A 22,039-nucleotide genomic window follows, 5' to 3' on the forward strand; every position below is an offset into this window, starting at 1 on the left:
AAAAAAAAAAAAAAATGGGAAATTTTATGAACAGTGCATAATTTTTTTTTTTTTTTTTTTTTTTTTTTTTTTTAAATTTTTTCCCCCTTTTTTTTTTTTTTTTTTTTTTTTTTTTTTTTTTTTTTTTTTTTTTTTTTTTTCCATATGTAAAAAATATTTGTTCACCATCCTATATGTTTTACATATATGTGTACATGTATATATTTATTTGTATTTGTATTTGTATTTTTTTTTTTTTTTTTTTTTTTTTTTTTTTTTTTTTTTTTTTTTTTTATTTTTTAAAAATTTTTTTTTTTCTTTTTTTTTTTTTTTTATTTTTTTTTTTATTTTTTTTTTTTTTTTTTTTTTTTTTTTTTTTTTTTTTTTTTTTTTTTTTTTTTTTTTTGGATTTGTTGATTCCTCCACTGATTATTAAACACACATAAACTTTTTCAACAACTATAAAAGGTTATAAAAAGTCAATAAAACTTATCAGTCTCGTACGAATGAAAAAAAAATGAGCGAATCGAAGAATTAAGGGTTTTTTTTTTTTTTTTTGTGCGTATTACCTTTCGCGAAATGTGCAACATTTTCATCTAGGCATTCCATTCAATTGCTATGTATGTGTGTACATGCCCTTTTTTGTATGTTAGTGCGTATGAAAAAAACTTGACTTCATGAGAAAACATCTGCTTTTGGCACTCCTATTCTGTTTTAATAGCTATCATTTTTTGAAATTACAAAGGAGATGGTCTTATTCTTTCCTGAATAACAGCAATAATGTTTTCAGAAAAAAAGAAAAATATAGAAGCAACAAGTTAAAATGCAGAGTGGAAGGGATAGAATACAAAGTTCAGAATGTGGAAAATTCGTTGGAATTTTACAAAAATGTGTTAGGTTTTAAAGTATTCGAGAGGGGAGAAAATTTCGTGAAAATGATTTTAGGTCCCAATGAGGCACATATAAAATTAATACAAAAAGAGGACAAGTTGGACATGACTATAGGAGAGGTATTCGAAAAATGACGTGGAGCATTGTAAGCGACCACTCTCTAACATCGGTACATCGAGGGGAGACACGGAGATTATGTACAATGTGTAAATGTGTCAATACATAAGTTTTGTTTTTGTTTTTTTTTTCACTTTTTTTTCCCCTCCCCCCTCCATTCCTCACTACTACTTCGTTAAAAGTGTGCTTTGATTTCTTCTTGTACCCCAATGACAACAGCATTCTTTCCTTGGTCTAGGAATAAATTTAAAAGAATTCGAAATAAATAAAACAAAAATGTACAGAGGAAATGTGGAGGAAGGAATAGATGAACGACCTATCACGGCGTGCATATTGCCAGACGAAGATGTAAAATGAAAAAAAAAAAAAAAAAAAAAAAAAAAAAAATATATGTATATATATGTATATATATATATATATATATATTATGTGCAAATATTGTGCATGTTGATGTCGTTTCGCTTAGGCACATTAAGTAGAACCATATTGAAACATGTTCAAATTTTTCTTTCCTTCGCATGTTGAAATGCATAATTTTGAATTAACTATCATAGGCACAAATAAGACGATTCTGGAAAAATTGCTTCATAACAGATCCAGATGGATATGGGATCGAAGTGGTGCTGACGAGTGAAGGCAGCAAACTTGATAGGGTATATACTCTGGCACAAAGATTAAAATAGAGTGAAAATAGACCCTCTCTAGGGGCGCTACATATATATATGTACATATATGCGTGTGTGTGATTGTGTGTACATGCATTATTGCTCATTTTTCACCCAATTGCTGAATCGATAATATTATTACCCCCTTTAAAAAAATGCAAATTTTTAGATACGCCTTTTTACCACGTCTACGAAGGACTCTCAAAGGTTTTACTCGGACATTTTGGGAATGGAGGTAAAAAAAAAAAAATGGCATTATTTTAAACAAACAGTATGTTTTTATATATATATATATATACCATGTAAATCCCGATTTGTACATAAAATTTTTTTTTTTTTTTTTTTTTTTTTTTTTTTTTTTTTTAGCTTATAAAAATACAAAGCCATTTAGAAGAAATTTCTTATCCCTGGAATGTGTATGGTGGAATGAGTTATTTCTTTTCTTCCAAAACAAATGGAACCACGCTGCAGTTAGCATATGCATATGATGAGGATAAGGTAAAAATATATACGCTTGACGTTCTAGTATGGGGTGTATATGCAAGGCCATCTGCATTTTTGTTTTACACATGGGGAAAAGGAGACTTATCATTTAACCTGTGTCACATCATTTCCTTTAAATATGTTTCGACAGTTTAGTGTGTTCACTGCACAAAATTTCTCTTCATTTTATACACTTTCTTTACACATCGACGTGGCCTCCTTTTTTTTTTTTTTTTTCTCATCAATCTTTGAAGCTACACATGGGAAATTCATTAGGGAACTTAATTTTGGGCTTCAATGATTTATCTCAAATTAAAAAGAGGTTACTAGAAAATAATATAAATGTGGAAAAATCAAATAGTGGCTTAATAGTGAAAGATCTGGATGGATATAGCGTTTATTTGAAGAGCGAAAATTAGAAGAAGAAGAAAAAAAAAAAAAAAAATAACAAAAAAAAGTAATAAAAAAAATAAATAATAATAATAATAAAAAATTCTTATGAACAGATGGAAAATTTCAACAGTATTGTGATCAATAACTATATCCAATGTTTTATAAACAAATTCATATAAAAAAAAAATTCGCATAAAGTTAATTGGACACATTTGAATTGGAAGACGCAACAACTAGGAGATATATATATATATATACACCGGATATTTAAAAGGAAAAAAGTGGAATAAACCTTAGAAAAGGGCAGGTTTTAACACAAATAAAAACTGAAAAAATTTACGTAATAAAAAAATAAAATAAACTCGAAAATGGAGAAGTGTACATATATATATACAAATTAATGAACGATGGTGTAGATAACTTTTTACAGAAAAGATGCCAAATAGAGCAACTTGGAGCAACTTTTTTTTTTTTTTTTTTTTTTTCTTCATTTTCTTGTTTAAGAGATACCCAAAAATAGTGGAGTTACATTTTTCATAAAGTCCCTTCTTTTTTTACTGGATATGTTTCTTTCGAATGCACTCCTTTTTTTTTTCTTTTTTTTTTCATATCATCTTTTGTTTTTTTCTTATGGCAGAATGTACACAATGTCTGCAAATTATCAAAGGAAGCTTGCCCACCTCCTTTGCACACAGGTAATATATGATCCACGTGCCAAATGCGTCCGTCCATCGGTTTCTGAAGTATATGTGTTAGATGATTAATATTTTCAATAAATAATGGATATTTTTTAATGAAATAATCAATTTTTTCATTGATTGGAAAATATTTTTGACTTTTAATTTGTCTAATTAAATTTGTGCAATCCAATTTGCAAATATTACAAACACCTTTATCTCTTTCATATATTAAACGTCGTATACTAGTCGAACTTTTTTTTAAGAAATACATTTTTCTACAACTACCTTGACAGAATAGATTGCTTTCATCACATATGAGAATATTCTTGACATTATTATTTTGTGATTTAATTGTGTCAAATTCATTTCTAAATTTTTCAATAGTTTCTGCGTTAGAATTTTGATGTAAATATTTCATTACATTTGACTCTCCTACTATCATATTTGTGCACCGTTTTAATATATTTTGGCAATATAAACATTTGAATGCATCGTTCCCTTGGTCATATTCTTGATAATAGAAAACTTGAAATTTTCCCTTGAAGCTGTTTTCAAGATAAGCCTTTGCGTAGGTCTTATCCTTTGTAACAGTGTTTTTTATATACCTTTCAAATGTTAGTGGTTTTGTTACATTTCGTTCATGGCATATATAGTTATTTGTTGTTATACTCATATCACATTTTTTCTTTTCTATTAATTTCTTTTCGTTCATGGTTAGATTATTATAATTTTGTAAAAATTTGGTTGCGCACCTTTTTAAAACATTTCTACACATTTCATCACCTACATTTGTCAAATGTTCGATGGAAAAGTTGGTTTTCTTATTTTCTTCTTCATTGTATGCATGTATTCTGTTTGTAAGTGTATTTATTTCGAAAAGGTAATTTTTTTTTTTTTTTTTATTCCTCTCTTCGATTTGACATTCTAATGGTTCCTTGGTTTCTTCATTTGGAATTCTACATTTCCTGGAAGGGGATCGTCTTTCACTAAGCAATGGAATGATGCTTAATTTACAACTTGGATTTTTACAATTGTTATTCTTTATGCATGCATGATCAGCATAGTTGTTGGGAATGATGATGTCATGCTTGTGAGATGCATCTTCACTGTGAAAATTGGTACTAGTACCATCTCCATTGATGAGTGCAAGTTGATCTTTTGAAATTTTTTCACAAAAGAGATCTTTGGCAGAAAATTCAGTTCCATCAATAATCGATCTAGTACTATGTGAACATTGAGTGAATCTCTTCCACGTTTTGGAATCGCTACCTAAACCATTTTTCAAAAGAAAATAAAAAACATATGTGTTAAATTTTTGATTTTTTCTAAATAATCTACTTTCACATTGTTGAAGATGAAAAAAATTGACTGGGAATTCTAAAAAAAAGCATAAGTTGCAAAATGTGAAATCTAATCCATGGCTAACTGCACATATTGTAAAAATTCCATAGTGACAATTTGTGTTCATTTTAAAAAATTGTATTTTTTCATGTTTTTCTTTTTCATTTAAGCTCCCTTTTAATACAACATAATCTATAATTACATGTTCCTCTTCTTTTTTCTTTTTTATTATTTTTAACAATTCCTCTTCGATACATTTACAAACAATTAGATGATAGCAAAAAATGATTTTTTTTTTTTCAGGGAAATTTTCTTCAATATATTTCATGGAAAGTACAATTTTGGATATTCCCTCTTCTTGCTTTCTCGACTTTATGTCCACATGAAAAAATTCACTCAGTATTTGTCTGTTCAAAGTTTTGCACTTTTCATATTCTGATTTTTTCATTCCTTTTGCATCCTGTATGATATTGGGAGTACATTTTTCTTCGATACTTGGAACATCTTCTCTGTGGGATAACCTGGAAGCATTATTTGTGGTAATTCTATGCGACTCATTTGGTAAATAAACGAAAAATCTTCTCATGTCAGGAAAGTTAGATGTGAATATACCTGATATTGTTCTTCTTATCATTACAATTTTTTTTAAAAAGAGATGAAATTCCCATGATCGTAAATTTTCTTCGAATATTTTTTGTCCTCTGTAAAAATATTTTTTACAAAATTCTTCACCAAAGATATATTTATTTTCACAAAATAGTCTTTTGTCATTTATTAAATATTTAATTTGATGATATATGTTTATAGGTCTGTTTATTGATGGGGTACCACTCAAAAAAATAGCATTTTTTGTGTATTTAATTTTGTGTTTCAACAATTTTGTTAGTTGGCTTTGTTTTCCATAGTGCACGGTTCTGATGAAATGGCTCTCGTCTACAATTATCAGTTTGAATTTTATTTCTTTCAGTGTATGCCATAGTTTTTTGTAAATGTCAAAGGAGACGATGATTACTCTGTTAATGGGTGGGAAAGTGTGACGGGGCTTTTACTTTATGTTCGCGTGTGAGTAGATGTGTAGGTAGATGTGTGAACAGATGTGTAATCAGTTCTGTGGGGAGTTGGGTGAAGAATTCGGAAGATTCGTTCGCTAGTCATTTGATTGGTTGCCCAAAATGGGCATCCCGCATAACTTACCTATAGAGGCGTAGATCCTCTGGGATGTCGTTTGAACTACAAATGATCAAAACCATAGATGGATCAAAAGAAGGAAGAAACTTCTCTATCTCTGTAAACCAATTAAGCTTAAGAGAAGAGGGGGTTACAATGAGAGTAGGATAAAGGCGATAGAAATAAAAAATAGAAATAGATTGTAAAGTTTTTCCTAGTCCCATTTCGTCAGCAATTAATATTCTTCCATTATGCTTTTTAAAAAAGTAAATAGATTTTAACTGGTAGGGTAAAATAATTTTCTGAATTCTTCTGGGGAGTTTCTTTTTTATTTCTTCTAAGCAGATATTTTTAATTTCTTGATGAATTTTTTTTTTAATTTTACGTTTTTTCTTCATATAGTGATGTTTCAAGATCTCTGTTCTTAGTCTTCTCCTATTGAAAAGGTATGAACATTTTGTTAGCTCTTCAAGGTTGTATGAATGGACTATGAGTTCTTCTTCTGAAAGGGGTTTTGTATGCAGTAGATTTGGAGGATGTTTCTTTTCCTTTTCAGTTTTAGAAACTATATGATATGAGGTGTTCTCGTAAAGTAGTTTCTCACGTTGATTTATCTCATCAAGTGATGGTTCATATGTGGAGTACACATGTTGAATAACGTTTGAAAATTTACATTTTAGGAAGAATTTATACGCATTTGTTTTGTTAAGTGTGGGCATGTATAAATGTCTAAAGAAAAGAAATACACACTTTGGAATTTCATGAATAAAACATTTGTTAAATAATTTGTAAACGAAATAACGCAGCATTAAGGGGTAAGAAGCAATTTCGAATACACATCCGCAGAGGTAATTGTTACTATTTACACTGAGTCTTCTGAAAGACATTTTTTTCTTTATATCTTTTGACAGATTGAATGGGAAAATCCCACTTTGTATATAATCTTTTCTGGGTTTCCATGTCAATGGTAAATATTTCATTTCATCAAAAAAGTCTTTTTCTTTTATGTATGTCCAGGTGTATTTATTAATTTCATTCCTGAATTTTTTTTTTTTTTTTTCTATAAAATTTATAAATTTTGAGTTGTACAAGAAGAGAAATTCTCCTTTTTCCATTTTTCCCTTTACTCTGATGTGGTTATTTTTCGTGAAGTGGGAATAAAAGTAATGATAGATTCGGTTAAGTGAAAAATTGCAACTGAAGTGGGAACCGAGTGTAGCACAGTAATGGGAACGACCATTGCTGTGAGGAGAATTCGAATTGAGACAGAATGGAGTGTCTATACACGTATTTATCTTGTATATGTACTTTATAATTTTTCTGTATTTTATTCTTTTCTTTTTTATTTTTTTCAAATCAGTGATTATTTCTTTTATCATTTCGCTTAACATTGTGTTGAACTCATTGGCGAAGGTGAGGTTCCCAAAATGGTGAATACGGTAGGAGCGAGGATTTTCCATTTCAAAGCAGATTTTTCTTTTATTCTTGTAAAATGATTTTTCTCTCTCATTAAAGATGAAGTTATCCACACTTTTTTTGGAAATTTTCTCATAACATTTGGTGCAGATAAAGAAGTAGCCATATTTCCCCTCCTTTAAAATTGTTGAACTGTTATTGCATTTATTGCATTTGACATATTGTGCTAGTTTTTTATTCTTTAACTTAAGTTTTTCCATTATATTGTTAAATGTATTATTTATTGAAATTATCTTACGAAATTTATGATTTAGAGAATTGTCTTTTTTGCAATATAAATTTCCATATTTTCCTCCCTTTTCTCTATTTCCACATTGTATGCATTCCGCTCTTTCCAGTTGATCGTTTGTTTTAGGAAGATTTTCTTCATAGTTCATGCTTAATGGCACATATGATGCATTGGCAGATAGTTCTCTTTCCCCTTCACTTGGATTTCTATAACGAGAGGTGTGGATCATCATTTTCTTTGTTTCTGTTTCTAAATGGGTTATGTCACAAATTTGGGGAGGATTCTTCGTTTGTTTCGTCTGTCCTGCCTGTTTCACATGATTAGGGCTGGTCACACCGGTTTGGCTTTTCACATGGCTAGAGCTTATCACATGGTTAGAGCTTATCACACAGATTGGATCTTTCACATGACGCACTCCACCCTGCATGTGAGATCCCTTCCCTTCCCTGGCCGAAAAATTTTCATGTAAAATAGTTGTGTTGTATAGACTTGTTGAAATGGGGATATTATAAGTAACATCACTGTGCTCGTTGATTTTATGCCTTATATATTTTTTTTTGTTCCGTTTCGAAAAGTACTTACTTCTCATGTTTCACACGGAGAGTTTCCTTGGTGAAAGTCTCTTTAGGTATTTCATTCGTTTAGTTTGTCTCGCCCAATTTTGAAGCAGCTTTCCTGCTGTTTTTTAACTTTTTAATTGCTTAATTTTTTTTTTTTTTTTTTTTTCTACCAATATGCTCATTTTGCACAATTTGGCATGTTGGAGCGTTGGCCTTTTTTTCATATCCAGCAATGTATAATAATTGTTCTTCATTCAGTAAAGTGATGAATGTGGCAAAAAGGTGTGGCGAGAAAAGTATGTCGAAAGAATATGACGAAAAAAAAAATATGCATGCTCTCTAATTTTGTGTAGGCAATTTAATGAAGCTACTTTTCATAGTAAAAACATATGCGTGATTTATGGCCTCGTTCCTCTACCCCTTTTTTTTATTTTTTTTATTTTATTTTATTTTTTTTTTTTTTATTTTTACAATATGGGAAAATGCATGAGATAATATCCATATGTTGTAGTTGGTGCTATGGGTGGATAATTACTACACACTATCCCTTGAAAACTCGAACAGTTTTGTTTAATTTTGCAAAAGTGTTTTTAAAATTATCGAAATAGGTTTTAATTTTCTTTTAATTTTTAGAGTTTAATTAAAAAATACGAATGAGACACAATGTACATAATTCAGTAGGGATTATGAAATGAACTGAAACGAAAAGCATAAAATTTATCGTCCATGATACGTGGACACGTAGCAACATATTTATATATTCACATTAACAGGCGTTGTGGATATATGTGCAAAATGTACATATGCGAATGGTGGAACATATAAAAAATAAAAAAAGCGTGAATATTAGTTAATAAGCATAAGGAGAAGATAACGAGAAGAGTCTGCCACGAGTCGCGAATGCTCCCTGGTCATTTTTGCAACGACTAGAGTGGGGGGCTTTCTTAAATGGGTTTGAAAAAGGTAAGAAACATATTGAAGTAAAATAAAATAAAATATATATTAAAATCAAAAATGAAAAAAAAAAAAAAAAAGGAAAGAAAAAAGGAAAAATTTCGTAAAGCTGAAAATAATTCAGCAGTAAAAAAAAAAAAAAAAAAAAAAAAAAAATTAATTAGGTATTATTTTCTCCACAGATAACTGCTTTTTTTTCTTCTTTGGAGTTTTACTATTTTCATCATTTTTGTTGTTTATTTTTATAAATTCTTTGGCAAATTGGTTCAACTTATTTTTGTCTTCAACGCTGTGTTGAAGGAAGGCGTAGATTTCTTCCGCTTTCTGCATCGGCGGGGGGGGAATAAAATAAAAATAAGTAATATAAATACACAAATAAATACACAAATAAATACACAAATAAATACACAAATAAATAAATAAATATATATATATATATATATGTACACACCCATGCACACGTATTGCTTATATTTACATGCGTTGGCATACCTTGAAGTTTTTCAGAAAATTTAGCACAGAGTCGTCCAAGGGAATTTTGCAAGAACTCGACAGTTGCTTCAGGTCTACAAATTGGGAAACGAATACAAAAAATTGGGGGGCGCTAATATTGTAAAAGTTCCGAGAGACAAGCGGTGCTTATCAGTTATGCACATTTGGGCAAAAAAAAAAAGAAAAAGGAACGTAAAAAAAGAGGAAGTAAAAGAGGAAGTAAAAGAGGACGTAAAAGAGGAAGTAAAAGAGGAAGTAAAAGAGGAAGTAAAAGAGGACGTAAAAGAGGAAGTAAAAGGTGAAATAAAAGGGCAGAAAAAATGTACCGAAAAAAAAAGACACAATAAAAGGACAATACACGTGTACGGCGTGGATATATAAATAGCCACGTTAAATGTGGCTTACCTGTTAGTTCCCGCTGGGCAGAGGTGTTCATTTTCTTCTTGATATTTTCAACTATGAAGGGAAAGAAATTTGAGGTGATTGTATAATCATTGTATAGTTAAAATGTGTGTGTTTTTATGAGGGGTATATATATTATTATGTAGGTTCTCATACATATTATAAAAAGGAAATAACATAAAAATTTGGTAAATTTTAAAGAAAAAGTGTGCATGTCCGAAGGGATGAAAACGTGTGAAATGTAGCGATTTGTAAAGTCATCCTCCCCTCCCAGCTGCACTTTGGAGAAATATTTTCCTTACCTTTGACAGAAGCAGAATTTAAGAGAGGTGGAAACTTTTTATCCTCCTCATTGGTATTAATATCGATACCTTCGCTCTTCCATTTTTTTTTTTCACTTGGGTTTTGATTGTTTATTATATTTGTATTTTTCTTTCCTTTGCTACTTCTGATGTCATTGTTTTCTATAGTTATTAAAGAATTGGTATAATTACCACTACCACTACAAACAGCACCACCATTGGCAGTAGTCATGTTCTTTGTTTTATCATTGTTAGTGGTAATGGTCTTATTTGGAGTAAGCGCTTTTGTTGTAGTTTTGACCTTACTCTGTTTTCCTCCTACTCCTGTGGTTAAATCAGGAAAGTTTACATTATCAGAATTTTTTATATTATCATTGTGTGAGACATTCCATCCACATTTCTTTCCATTGGGACCATTTGCATTGTTAATGTTACTGCTTGCTGCTATTTTCTTCTTTGTGTTTTCAATTTTTATTTTCATATTTATGCTTTTCTCTTCCCCTTTCATGATGTCTACTAGTTTATCTATTTTTCTTTCGCCTGTTATGCTCCATTTCATTTTTTCCGTTTTTTTTTTCCCCTCACTCTGCTGGTTGGCAGTGTTCACCAGGTGGCTGACATCATTCTTCTCACGTTGTTTTTCCTTTAGTTGTGTTTCCTCGCGCTGTACCTCCACAGCATGGTGGGAGTCATCCTTCTTAACCTCCTTCTTGGTTTTCTTTTCGTGTTGTTGCTGTTTTTCATCATCCGAAGGTTGCTCCATTAAGAAATCATTACTTTTGATTGTCTCCGTACTTTCTTTTTTCTTTTTTTTAATGTTATTTTTCTTCTCTTTCTCCCTTATGCCTGCAGTAATTTTAGATTGATCCCTATTCTCATATTCCTTTCCTTTTTTTTTCGTTTCCTCCTTATGGCCCGTCAAGGAGTTCATCATTCCGTTCATTTGGACTTCAGTGTTGGTATCATTTGGAGAATTACTCTTCGCATTTATCTGTTTCTCTGCCAAGTGGTAATTTTTTTCCTTTGATTTTCCACCTTCGTTCGATTTGTTTGTTGCTTTCTTTTCGTTCCTCTCCTTTAATTGACCACTTTCATTTACCTTGATTCCCTTTTTTTCTACACTTTCCCGTTTTAATTTTTTTCCCTTTTTGTCTTTTTTCACAGTTGAATAACCTTCATCATCATCATCGTCACTATTATGTTGTTCCTGTTCCTGCGTAATGGCATTTACTTCTTTTGCTTGTTTTCGATTTTCTTCATCTGATAGTTTTGGCACTTTTGGCGCTTTTGTTGACGCTTTAACATTTTTTCTTCGATCCTCATTCTTGTCCTCATCATGCACGATACTTTGATTCGTATTTAACCTCTTCGAAATTGATATGATATCGTCTGACATGGTCATGTTGTTATTATTCTTACTGGGCATATTGATTTTATCAATGAGAAGATTGTTCTCTCCCCCCCCTTTTTGTTGTACCTGTGCATTAGAAGAAATTACCTGACTGTTCATAAATTTTTTCATATCCTTGTCGTCATTATTATGCTTCCCATTATTACTGAGATTATTCGTATCAAGCAAATTATTTATGGATTCTTCTACCATTCCAGTTTTGTAATTCTGATTATTAGGTTCAGAATACTTATTATCCATTTGCTCACTGGTGGTTCCATGTGGGAAAATGTTTCTTCCATTTATTCCATTATACGTGTACATAGGAATTTTTGGCAAACTTTTTTGTTCTTCATCATGTACAACAAAAACTTTTTTCGAATAGGGATTCTCATTGTCGATTGTTTCATAAGGAATACAATGTCTCCCCACACCACCACCTAGACCAGATTTAGGAAATTTCATCTCTTGCAAATCAGTAGTAATACGTGGATATTTAATATGAATGTTACTACTACTGCTATTATTAAAAGGGATATCTAAAATGCCTTTTCCTTCTTCTACACCTTTGTAATTAGCATTACATTTTTGCACATTTATGTCACTTGATGATGATGTGGAAAAAACATTTTGTTCTCCCTTGAACATTTTCGAATTTTTAATAATTTCTTTCAATTGTATGGTTCGTAAAATAGATTTTGTGTTTTCATCAAAATCATCATTTGAAATAAGATACTTTTCCAAATCATTAATTTCTTTGTTGCTATCACTATTACTGCTAGAGGAGTTAATTCTCCCTTTCTGTGCACGTTTTTCTCTTATGATAGACATAAGGGCTTTTAATTCCCCTTTTTTTTTTTCTTCAATATTTTCTGCACATTCTTTGTTATTATACAACACATTTCCTCCTGTCATAGTTGCGTTCTTTATCGATACATCCTGATTGTAACGATTAGGTTCGAGGTTCTCTTTGTGTATCATCGAATTGTTTATTTGATTATCACTACCAATACTATTATTATGAGCACTATTATTTTTACCACTTGTCATTTGGGACGTACTAATACCCAGTGAATTCTTTTCTATATGATGACTTTCCAATGATATTCTGTTTTTCACTCCTTCGAGATGGTTTGACAAATCGTTAATATTCTGCTGTGTATGAACAAATTCGTTTTCATTTTTCACATTGTTGTAATTATTTTTGGAAAAACTTGACAGTGGAAAAACGAATGGGAAACTACCAGGTGGGAAAATTTCATTGAAGTTAACCCAAGGCATATTTTTGTTAAATCTGATAGGCAAATCATACGGGAAATAGTTTAAGGACCACCAATAAAACATAAGTTCAGATGAAAAGGGGCCTTGTACATTTCCTGCTGGGTCTTTATACTGCCATACGTCCCCTTTAATTTTATTTATTCTATTCATGATGTGTATATATGGATTTTTCGACAAATCCATGTTGGTTGTATGTGTGTTATTATTACTGCTGTTATTAGCAACATTATTATGGACATCTTCAGTTGTCTCATTTAGGAATTTTCGTGCATGATCATCCACGAGGTTATGTCCAAGGGGAATGTTACTACTCGTACTACAACCATTGCTAATATTTTCATTATGAGGATAGGATTTGTTATTGTCCATTCCTTCGTGTGTTTGGCTTTTTTTCCCTTCCTGTATGTTACTTAAATATTTTCTTGTCATTTTTCCTTCATCATGGAGATGATTTGATGAATCTCCTATGTAATTCACATTGCTGTTATTATTACAGTTTGTTCGGGCAATGTTACTACAGGTTACAATATCTTCTGTGTTGTTATAACAGAACCCGTTGGCAATTTGGACATCATTGTTTGTGTTCCCCATATCACTGATTCTGTTAATTCTGCTAGTCATCATTTTCTGTTTATCATCCACGTTGGTATACGCTACACCTATGGCATCTGCACCTGCATCTGCATCTGCATCTGCATCTGCACCTGCACCTGCACCTGCACCTGCACCTATATTTGCACCTACCCCCCCCACAGCATCATTCTTACGTAGATGCATTGCAATTTTATCCAATGAAGTTTTATACTTACTCATGGGTGCACTGGTACATATATCACTATTTTCGTCATGCATGTGATTAGCTTCTTTAGTTTGAATGACATTTTCCTCCTTGGCTACTACATTTGAACTATCCGTTTTATCATTTTTCTTTCCAGTACTAAAAAATCTTAGCCAACTACTAACCTTCATAATAGAATTCTGTTCGTTCTTAAGAGCGTCAGACTGGTTATTTTGATGGGTATCCATAATGGGCCCTGTTTTGTCATCCACATTTATATCAATATGATCGCATTTTTGAACACCTTTTTTTTCGATTTCCTCCTCACGTAGTAATAACCTTCTATTCCCACCATCAAATGGATGATGGGGATATTCTACCACCTTATTATGTTTTATTTCCTGGGAAAAGGAAGAACATGTATCATTCTTTCTGATACAATTCATTTTATTTTGCATATTAGAATTATATTTGTTCTCATCCTCATAATTATCATTTGTATCAGAAGTGATATGACATGGTGGAATTTCATGATTTACATTCATCTTATTATTTCCAAAGGGGGTTGAGATATTGCTTCTCTTCCTACTGTTGACATTTACACCACTGTTGTTGTATACATGCTTGAAAAAGCCAATGTTGCTGGTGGTGCTACTTTGTAAATTCAAATGCGTTTCCTCAATGTTTGCATGAGTTCCAACATATAAATGTTGTTTCTTTTGCATGCTCAGAATATCTGAAGTATCATCCTCATCATGTAGGAGGTAGTATCCACAAGAATCTACAAGTTTTTGATTATTTAAAAATAACTGTTTTAATAATTCCTCTTTTTCATTTTCACTTACTTTGTTATACAAATTTTCATCTATTTTTATTTTATTCATAATTTTTTTAAAAATAAAATTTTTTTTTTCCTCATTGGCTAGTTGATCTTTATCCATTAACAATGCATCATTACATCTATTATTGTCATATTGAGGAATATGTTTTAAGTTGTTCATCTGCGACGACTCAACATTTGCTGTATATCTGCCTTTCATTATGTTTGCAAACGTGGTGCTATTGCTCTGATTGTTCTTACTAGGCAGACTGTATTGATTATTTTTCTTGCTCGTGGTTGAGACAGGCCTCATGACGCTCACACCTCCTCCCTCTGCGTTCATGGAAGAGAAAAGGTTCGCGAGGTTACTATTGGTCACTGATTCGTTCATACAATTAGGGCTATTCCCCAAATTCCCACTCCGATTATTAATGAGTTGGTTTGGATTAATATGTTTATTCACTTGACTCACGGGAAAAATCTCGTCGTGTTCCTTGCTGCATTTCTGATTGGGGTATAATACACCATCAATGGCATAGTTGTTACTGCTGCTATTAATATTTATTCCAATTGGGGTGTCGCTTTTGACGCTGCTTTGAATGGAGCTGGTATTGTCAGCATTCACGTTTTTATTCTTGATTTTTTGTAATAAACTCTCCTGAGGTATGTTGGTAAGCACGCTATCCCTATCCTCTGAAATTCGTCTGCTTCTAAAAGGATCATGCTTTGTATATCGCGAAGATATGAAATACTTTTCGTTTAGGTTGTCCCCATGAACGAATTGATGATTGGGTTTTATATTCTTGTAGCTATCAAACACATTTCTCTTGTCCATTTTCCCCAAGTGGTTGTTGCTTTGAGATGATAAACTATTAAAGGTGTGATCTGCTTGTGAATGACCTGAACGTAATTGACCTGTGCGAGATTGGACTGCATTTATCCCATCGAAACGATAAAACTGATTGGGGTCTCTGCGCGCATCATTCTCGTGATAATTTTGACCAACTATGATGCCCCTATGTTCTCCCTGTAAATTGATTTTATCAGTATCATATAATTTATTAAAAATAAATTCCTTTTTTTCGTTAAGGTTTTTATTTCTATTAATGTTATTCTTATGGAGGAATAATTTTTCATTAAGGTAAAATTTATAAGAGCTGCTTTCATGAAGTGTAGCATTATTTCCTTCATGAAGCGTATTAGAAATATTGTTATCATTACTTGTTTCCACAGGATTTTTATGTATATTTTCCACGGATGATTTCATCTGTTTTTTTTGATCTTCTTTCCCCTCGGCTTCCTTAATGTCCCTATGGGTTTTGCAATCCTTCTCCTTTTCCTTCTCCTTATCTTTATCCTTTTCGTTTTTCTTTTTTTTCTTTTTTTTACTTTTTTCTGAGTTTACCTTATTACTGCTAGCACTTTCTACCCTTCCTTTTTCATTTTTAATTCCATTTTCATCCTTGATTTTTCTCTCTGCCTGATAATTTCCGTCATGCATATGATTCTCTCCCGAGAGGTGCAGCTTGGACATGATCTTCTGCTGTTCATTTGATTTTAAATTGCCGTTGTTAAAATTCATATTCTTAAAGGAACTTTCATTCATTTTTTTCCCTTTTTGTGTGGGAAAGGCATTAATACCAATACCAATCGTGTTGCTATTATAACTTCTATTCTCGGTAGCGTCCTTAACAGACAAATCATCTTTTCTGTCATTCTTCAATTCTGCAGTATTCTCAACATCGTAACTGTTAACAGTTTTGATGGTATTATTGCTATTCTCATTATTTCGATTTTTACCCAAAGTGGATGATGTAATACGCGGGTCTAGTTTTATATGTAATGATTCAAAGGACATTTTATTATTTTTATCAAATTGTTCACTCATTTTATGCCACATAAAATCATCGGTCGCTTTTTTATTATCAACAAAGTTGGGCTTCTTTCTTATATTACTCCAATCATCTTTCATTACATTTTTCGACTCTCTATTTTGATTTACCTTTACACTTCGATTAGTACCATTAAAAATGGCATTATTCATTCCACTGCTGCTGTTGTTGGTATTTACATTATTGTTGTTTGTGAAATGTCCAGGTTGATTCCTCACCATTTCAAATGAACCTGATAAAAAATTATTTCCCCCTCCTCCTCCTCCTGCTCCTCCTATTTTTCCCATTTTTTTCCCCATAGTATTGAGTTGCATATGAGAATTTTCATTTGTTTCATTTTTATTCATTTCTTCCATAGTGTACTTTTCTCTTCCACCTTTCAACTCATTATTAATAATATCTGTATTTCTTCTGTTTATTCCTCGGTTACTTTTCACATTATTACTCATAATTGCCTGTACTCCTCCGGATGCGATAGACAAATTATTGTTATTATTTCCACCTTTATTGTATATATTTTTCTCGTGCAAATGATTCATGCTGTAAATATTCATATTGTTTGATTCATTACTTTTATTCATGAAAATATGTGCATAATCGTTTCGACTGTCTCCTCTCTTGAATTTTTCTTCTGTCATCCGGTAAGAATTCTGTAGCTTATCATTGTTAATTCCACTGTTACTGCCACTATTATTACTATTGCTATTGACACCGTGGATGTCACTACTATTGCCACTAATGCTGAACTTTTTGTATTTCTTAATTTTCCAATCATCCGATGCAATGGCATTAGTTCCAGTACCGTTGATATTTAGTGAACCGTTATTAAAACCCTTGTTTGACATTTGAAAAGTTGTTCCTTCAACAGTTTCACTTATGCCATTATTTGTGTAGGGCTCAATGCTTCCTTTCTTAGTTCCACTTACATTTCCTCCTCCCTTAACATCAAAGAATGCAGATGAAGGAGTTGTAAAATTGAAATTTTTATTTGCATTGTTCGCATTATTTAACATATTAGAATTGTTATTCATTGTCTTTTTTGAATTATTATCTACCATTCCAGAAGTGTCACCTACTGCATCGTTATTGTCTGTCGTTAGTCGTCCTCCAACTGTTCCCATGGAATTCAAATTCATGGTGTAGTTATAAGCACCATTATTACTTCTGTTCATATTGTTGGTACGATTACCGGTGCTGGGATGTCCTATATTGCTGCTCATGTTGTTCATATTTTTATTAGCAAAGAAATTATCGCTAAAATTGTCTCCTCTCTTGATGTTCACTGCACTTCCTCCTCCATCTTCTCCTCCTCCTCCTCCTCTTTCCTTGGGATACGTCATCATATTCCTGTTTACATTCCTCACATTATCATTGTTACTTTCATTTTCGACATCTGAATCACGAGGTGTGGTAGTGCTGAAATTTTTCATATTATCCATAAAACCTTTATTAATCCCCTTTGCACCTCTTGTATTTTGATCATTCCTCAAATTTTCATTCAATTTATTGTTTCCTTTCGAGGATCTCCAAGAAGAAATAGATTTATCATAATCTCTCCAAAGGGACTTGTTACCACTGTTGTTATTTCCAATTCCTATATTTGCATTATTGTTTGCATTCATAAATGATGTAGTATTTCCATCAGCATAGAAATTTGTTTTTCTGGAGAAACTGTTCCTATTTGTATTTCCGCTTGTGTTTATTACCCCAAGATCTGAATCGAATTGGTTTTTTCCATTTCCGTACACATTATTATTATTGCTGTTGTTTTGAAGACTCTTACTAGTATTACTATTATTACCATCGAAGAATTTATTGAATTTGTTGTTCTTTAAAAAGTTGCTATTTCTCTTGTTTATACTATTTAGAGGATTATTTGAATTGATAGATCCTTCCAAATTGTTTTTGTTCAAGCTGTTATTATTATCTCTGTTAAAAAAATCATTTCTAATTCTTCCTCGGTCATGATCATTGTTGTGAAAATTAAAAGAAGAAGAAGCAACACCACTTCCACCACCGCCACCACCACCTCCTGCTCCTCCACCTTTTTCTGAATAATTCCTTTGAGACTTATTGTTACAACTTTCATCTTCATAATCGATATTTTTATTATTATTATTGTTATGTTCATCTTCTGCATCATCGCCTCCCAAATTGTTATCTTCGTTATCCATTTTGTTCATACTATTAACAAGTTCTGGGAATTTAAATTTATTGCTACAAAGAGGGACATCGTGATCTTCCCCTAATCCTTTTTCTAATAATATCAGTTCGACATATGCATACAAAAATTCGTTTTTTGTATACATTAATTTGTTTTCATCATATTCGCTTTTTTCTGGACTTTCATTATCTCCATTTTCTGTGGCGGTCGGAATAACCTCTTCGGCTACATTTGTTTCCTCCATTGTGGAGAAGATTTGGATATTATGTTACAGAGTGGGGGGGGGGGGGGGGAGGGTGATATATTGTCGTGTGTGTGATGAATAACAACAGAACTTTATTTCGGCCCCTGTGCGTTTCACTCTTCTTTTTTTCTCTTACACTTTGAGCTAATCGTATATGATCTTACTTAGTGCCAATCGTATATGATCTTACTTAGTGCCAATCGTATAAAATTTTACTTAGTGCCAATCGTATAAAATTTTACTTAGTGCAATGTCTCTGTCAGTTATCTTTTTTCTCACACCGTTTATTCGTATGTTGTTTTCTCTCTATTAAATTTCCTCTTTTTTTTTTTTTTTTTTGTTTTTTTATTTTCCTTTTGTGTGTTATAGCAGGAAGGAAAAATAATATGATATCATAAAAAGTTGGGGAAATGTAAGAGAAATGACACAAACTTTTTAAAAGTATTGATAATAATGTTGTGATGATCCGTTACGCAATTCAAAAAAAAAAAAAAAAAAAAAAAAAAAAAAACGTACAAAATTGAAATGGATCGTGTGAGGGAAGAAGGAAAAAAAGAAAAGGGGAAAAACTGGGGAAACTTTTAAATATGTTCAGGAAAAACTGGTGAAAACTTAGGTAATATTGGTGAGAAAATATGAGTAGGTGTGGTACTTATATATGTCCTCACAGGGATATGCAAAAAGTTTTTTTTTGATTGGCTCCCATAGGATTCATACCGGGGGAAATATATGAAAAAGAGTACAATCGCAACAAATATATATGGCGGTATGTTATATATTATGTATATGTAAATATATGGATATATATATGGTACGTAAATATGTATATGGGAAAAATGCTTAACAAAAAATATACATACATTTGTTGCGAATGGTATAGTTACTTGTCACAGTATTTTTTTTTTTTTTTTTCCCTCCGTAAATACAAAGGAAGTGTGTTTTTTTTTTTTTTTTTTTTTTTTTTTTTTTTTTTTTTTTAAAAAAATTTGAATGTTTTTTTTTTTTTTTTTTTTTTTTTTTTTTTTTTTTTTTTTTCTTTTTTTTGAATAAGATTCGACGGCTCTTTTTTTTGTTTTATGTTTTTTTTTTTTTTTTTTTTTTGTTTCCTTTTCATGTACCTTTTACGATTGCATATAAATACAAGCTCATGTATGTTGCAAACGAGAAGATTTTTATGCTTATCGTAAAACTACGTAGTGTTTATATATAGTAGTGTTTTTATAAATTTCATAACTCCTTTAATTTAAACTAAGGGCGTTGTTTATTTTATTTAATTAGGGAGTTGTTTTTCTTTTGTTTATAAAATTTTCCTTTTCCTGAAAATTGGCTTAGGTAAATGTATTATCATCTCATTATATAAAAAGGGTAAGAAAAGGAAAAAAAAAAAAAAAAAAATTAAAACTAAAACGCAAAAAAAAAAAAAAAAAAAAAAAAAAAAAAAAAAAAAAAAAAAAAAAAATTAAAAATAAAAAAAAAAAAAAAAAAAAAAAAAAAAAAAAAAAAGAAAGAAAATAAGAGCATTATTGTATTTTACTGTGGGTACATGAAATAGAAGGTGAAGCAAATGTATAAAAAAGATTAAATACATTATATATATATATACATACGTATGGGAGAATGCCTAAATTATATTATAAGTACAAAATGTGGATGTAATATATATATTATGTATTTATATATATTACATGTGTGTTTATATGCACAGTACGTGTGGTACTATAAAATTGTACTTTTTTTTTAAATAGCCTTAAAATTGTCAGTACGAAATGTTGCTATATGTAATTCCTCATAAAAAAGCAATTAAAAATAGCTTAAAAATGATAAAATGTCGGTTAGGGTATATGTTACAATACATATATATTGTAATGCAATGCAAATTGTATTAAAATGGAACCAGCAAGTTTTTATACATTTTATATATAGATAGATACATACATATATACATATATATTGTATATGTATGATTATAAAGTATTGCATTTAAAATTGTGTTAAAATGGGAGGAGTGGATGGGTAAATGTTATATTTTTTACAAACTCTTTACGAGTTTTCGTTTTTCACATGCGCGAACATGTAAACACAGTTCGCACATACATATATATAAATATTTATAATCATATACATATAATATGTATGTAAAAAAAAAAAAAAAAAAAATGTGAATACTTTGAAACTGGCTGGGGAAAAATACTTATAACACGTAATTAATTTATTATTTTATAATAAAATGTTAAGCACGTTAGCTTATGCATGAATAATATTATATACAATATATATTATTGTACATATTTAAAAGTATTCCAAAGTAAGCAAAATTGTATCAAAGGTGAGGTGGGGGGGAAAGAAAATGAAAACGAATTATAAATATGAATATATGATTCATTCCTCCTAATGAGTGATAAACAAACAAATGGGTACCATATTATGCGTATACATAAGTTAGTACTAGTGTACATGGAAGAGAAAGTTCTTGCGATCCATGAAGGATTCCTTTTTTGTGATATTTTAAAATTTACATGCATATTCTATAAATGAGCTCTATATTCTATATATATATATATATCCCCCTCTGTTTTTTTTTTTTTTTTTTTTCTCCGTATTCTTATGAATGTCGTAAAAAATGACAGACCTCGGACCCAACTTGCTAAGACCAACATGTGACAACAAAATATGAAATGATAAAATTGGGATCCCTTCCCCTCTCTTCCATTTATTCCAAGCTAAAAATTATATCTTAAAAAAAAAAGTAATAAACGAACCGATATGTATGATGGCACTATGAAATTCACTTAAATTCATTCGTATGTGTGCATAATGGATAAGAACATTTTTTTCTTAACCATTTACCTTGACGAAAAAAAAAAAAAAAAAAAAAAAAAGGGGTAGATGAATGGTGGGGGGAATATATTTAAATGAAAGAGTAGTTAAATAAATTTTTATGCACATGTATGTAGGCACATATGTAGGCATAAATATAGGCATATATATCTAGGCATATATTAGGTATATATATACACATGTATATAATATATGAATGCACAAAGCAACGTGAGAAGGAAAAAAAAACGCGAGGGAGGAATTAAATAAATTAATTTTCTCTTATGAAACTCAAGAACCAACGTTGGTTCTGCAAAGACGTGTAGGATATTGGCGCGTCGAGAGTAAAAATATCTGCATCGTTATTGAACAGATGGCAAAGAGAGAGGGAGAAAAAAAAAAATAAAATAAAATAAAATAAAACTCAAAAATGAAGTGTTTCACATGAGTAATATTTAAAGTATTACCATTTTGTTCATTATATATATAAAGACGATAAGAATAATAATAATTATACTACTA

At 30.8% G+C, this 22,039-nt stretch overlaps 3 protein-coding genes across 3 annotated transcripts; 1 reads left to right on the forward strand and 2 right to left on the reverse strand.

The window, feature by feature from the left end:
- Nucleotides 1–656: 656 nt before the first annotated feature.
- On the forward strand, nt 657–2,554 carry PGO_114270 (glyoxalase I; the record flags this gene model as incomplete). Its single annotated transcript, XM_028688761.1, has 6 exons — nt 657–989; nt 1,207–1,335; nt 1,542–1,640; nt 1,822–1,923; nt 2,019–2,150; nt 2,390–2,554. The coding sequence occupies 6 exons, from the start codon at nt 657–659 to the stop codon at nt 2,552–2,554; spliced, it is 960 nt and encodes a 319-aa protein (XP_028544562.1).
- Nucleotides 2,555–3,062: 508 nt separating this feature from the next.
- On the reverse strand, nt 3,063–8,010 carry PGO_114280 (DNA helicase; the record flags this gene model as incomplete). Its single annotated transcript, XM_028688762.1, has 2 exons — nt 3,063–5,562; nt 5,744–8,010. 2 exons carry the CDS (start codon nt 8,008–8,010, stop codon nt 3,063–3,065), a joined length of 4,767 nt encoding a protein of 1,588 aa, XP_028544563.1.
- A 1,081-nt stretch (nt 8,011–9,091) lies between these two features.
- On the reverse strand, nt 9,092–18,700 carry PGO_114290 (hypothetical protein, conserved; the record flags this gene model as incomplete). Its single annotated transcript, XM_028688763.1, has 4 exons — nt 9,092–9,259; nt 9,428–9,501; nt 9,833–9,883; nt 10,132–18,700. The coding sequence occupies 4 exons, from the start codon at nt 18,698–18,700 to the stop codon at nt 9,092–9,094; spliced, it is 8,862 nt and encodes a 2,953-aa protein (XP_028544564.1).
- Between the last annotated feature and the right edge of the window lie 3,339 nt (nt 18,701–22,039).

The sequence above is a fragment of the Plasmodium gonderi genome (assembly GCF_002157705.1).
Source record: "Plasmodium gonderi DNA, contig: Chr11, whole genome shotgun sequence".
NCBI lineage: Eukaryota > Apicomplexa > Aconoidasida > Haemosporida > Plasmodiidae > Plasmodium > Plasmodium gonderi.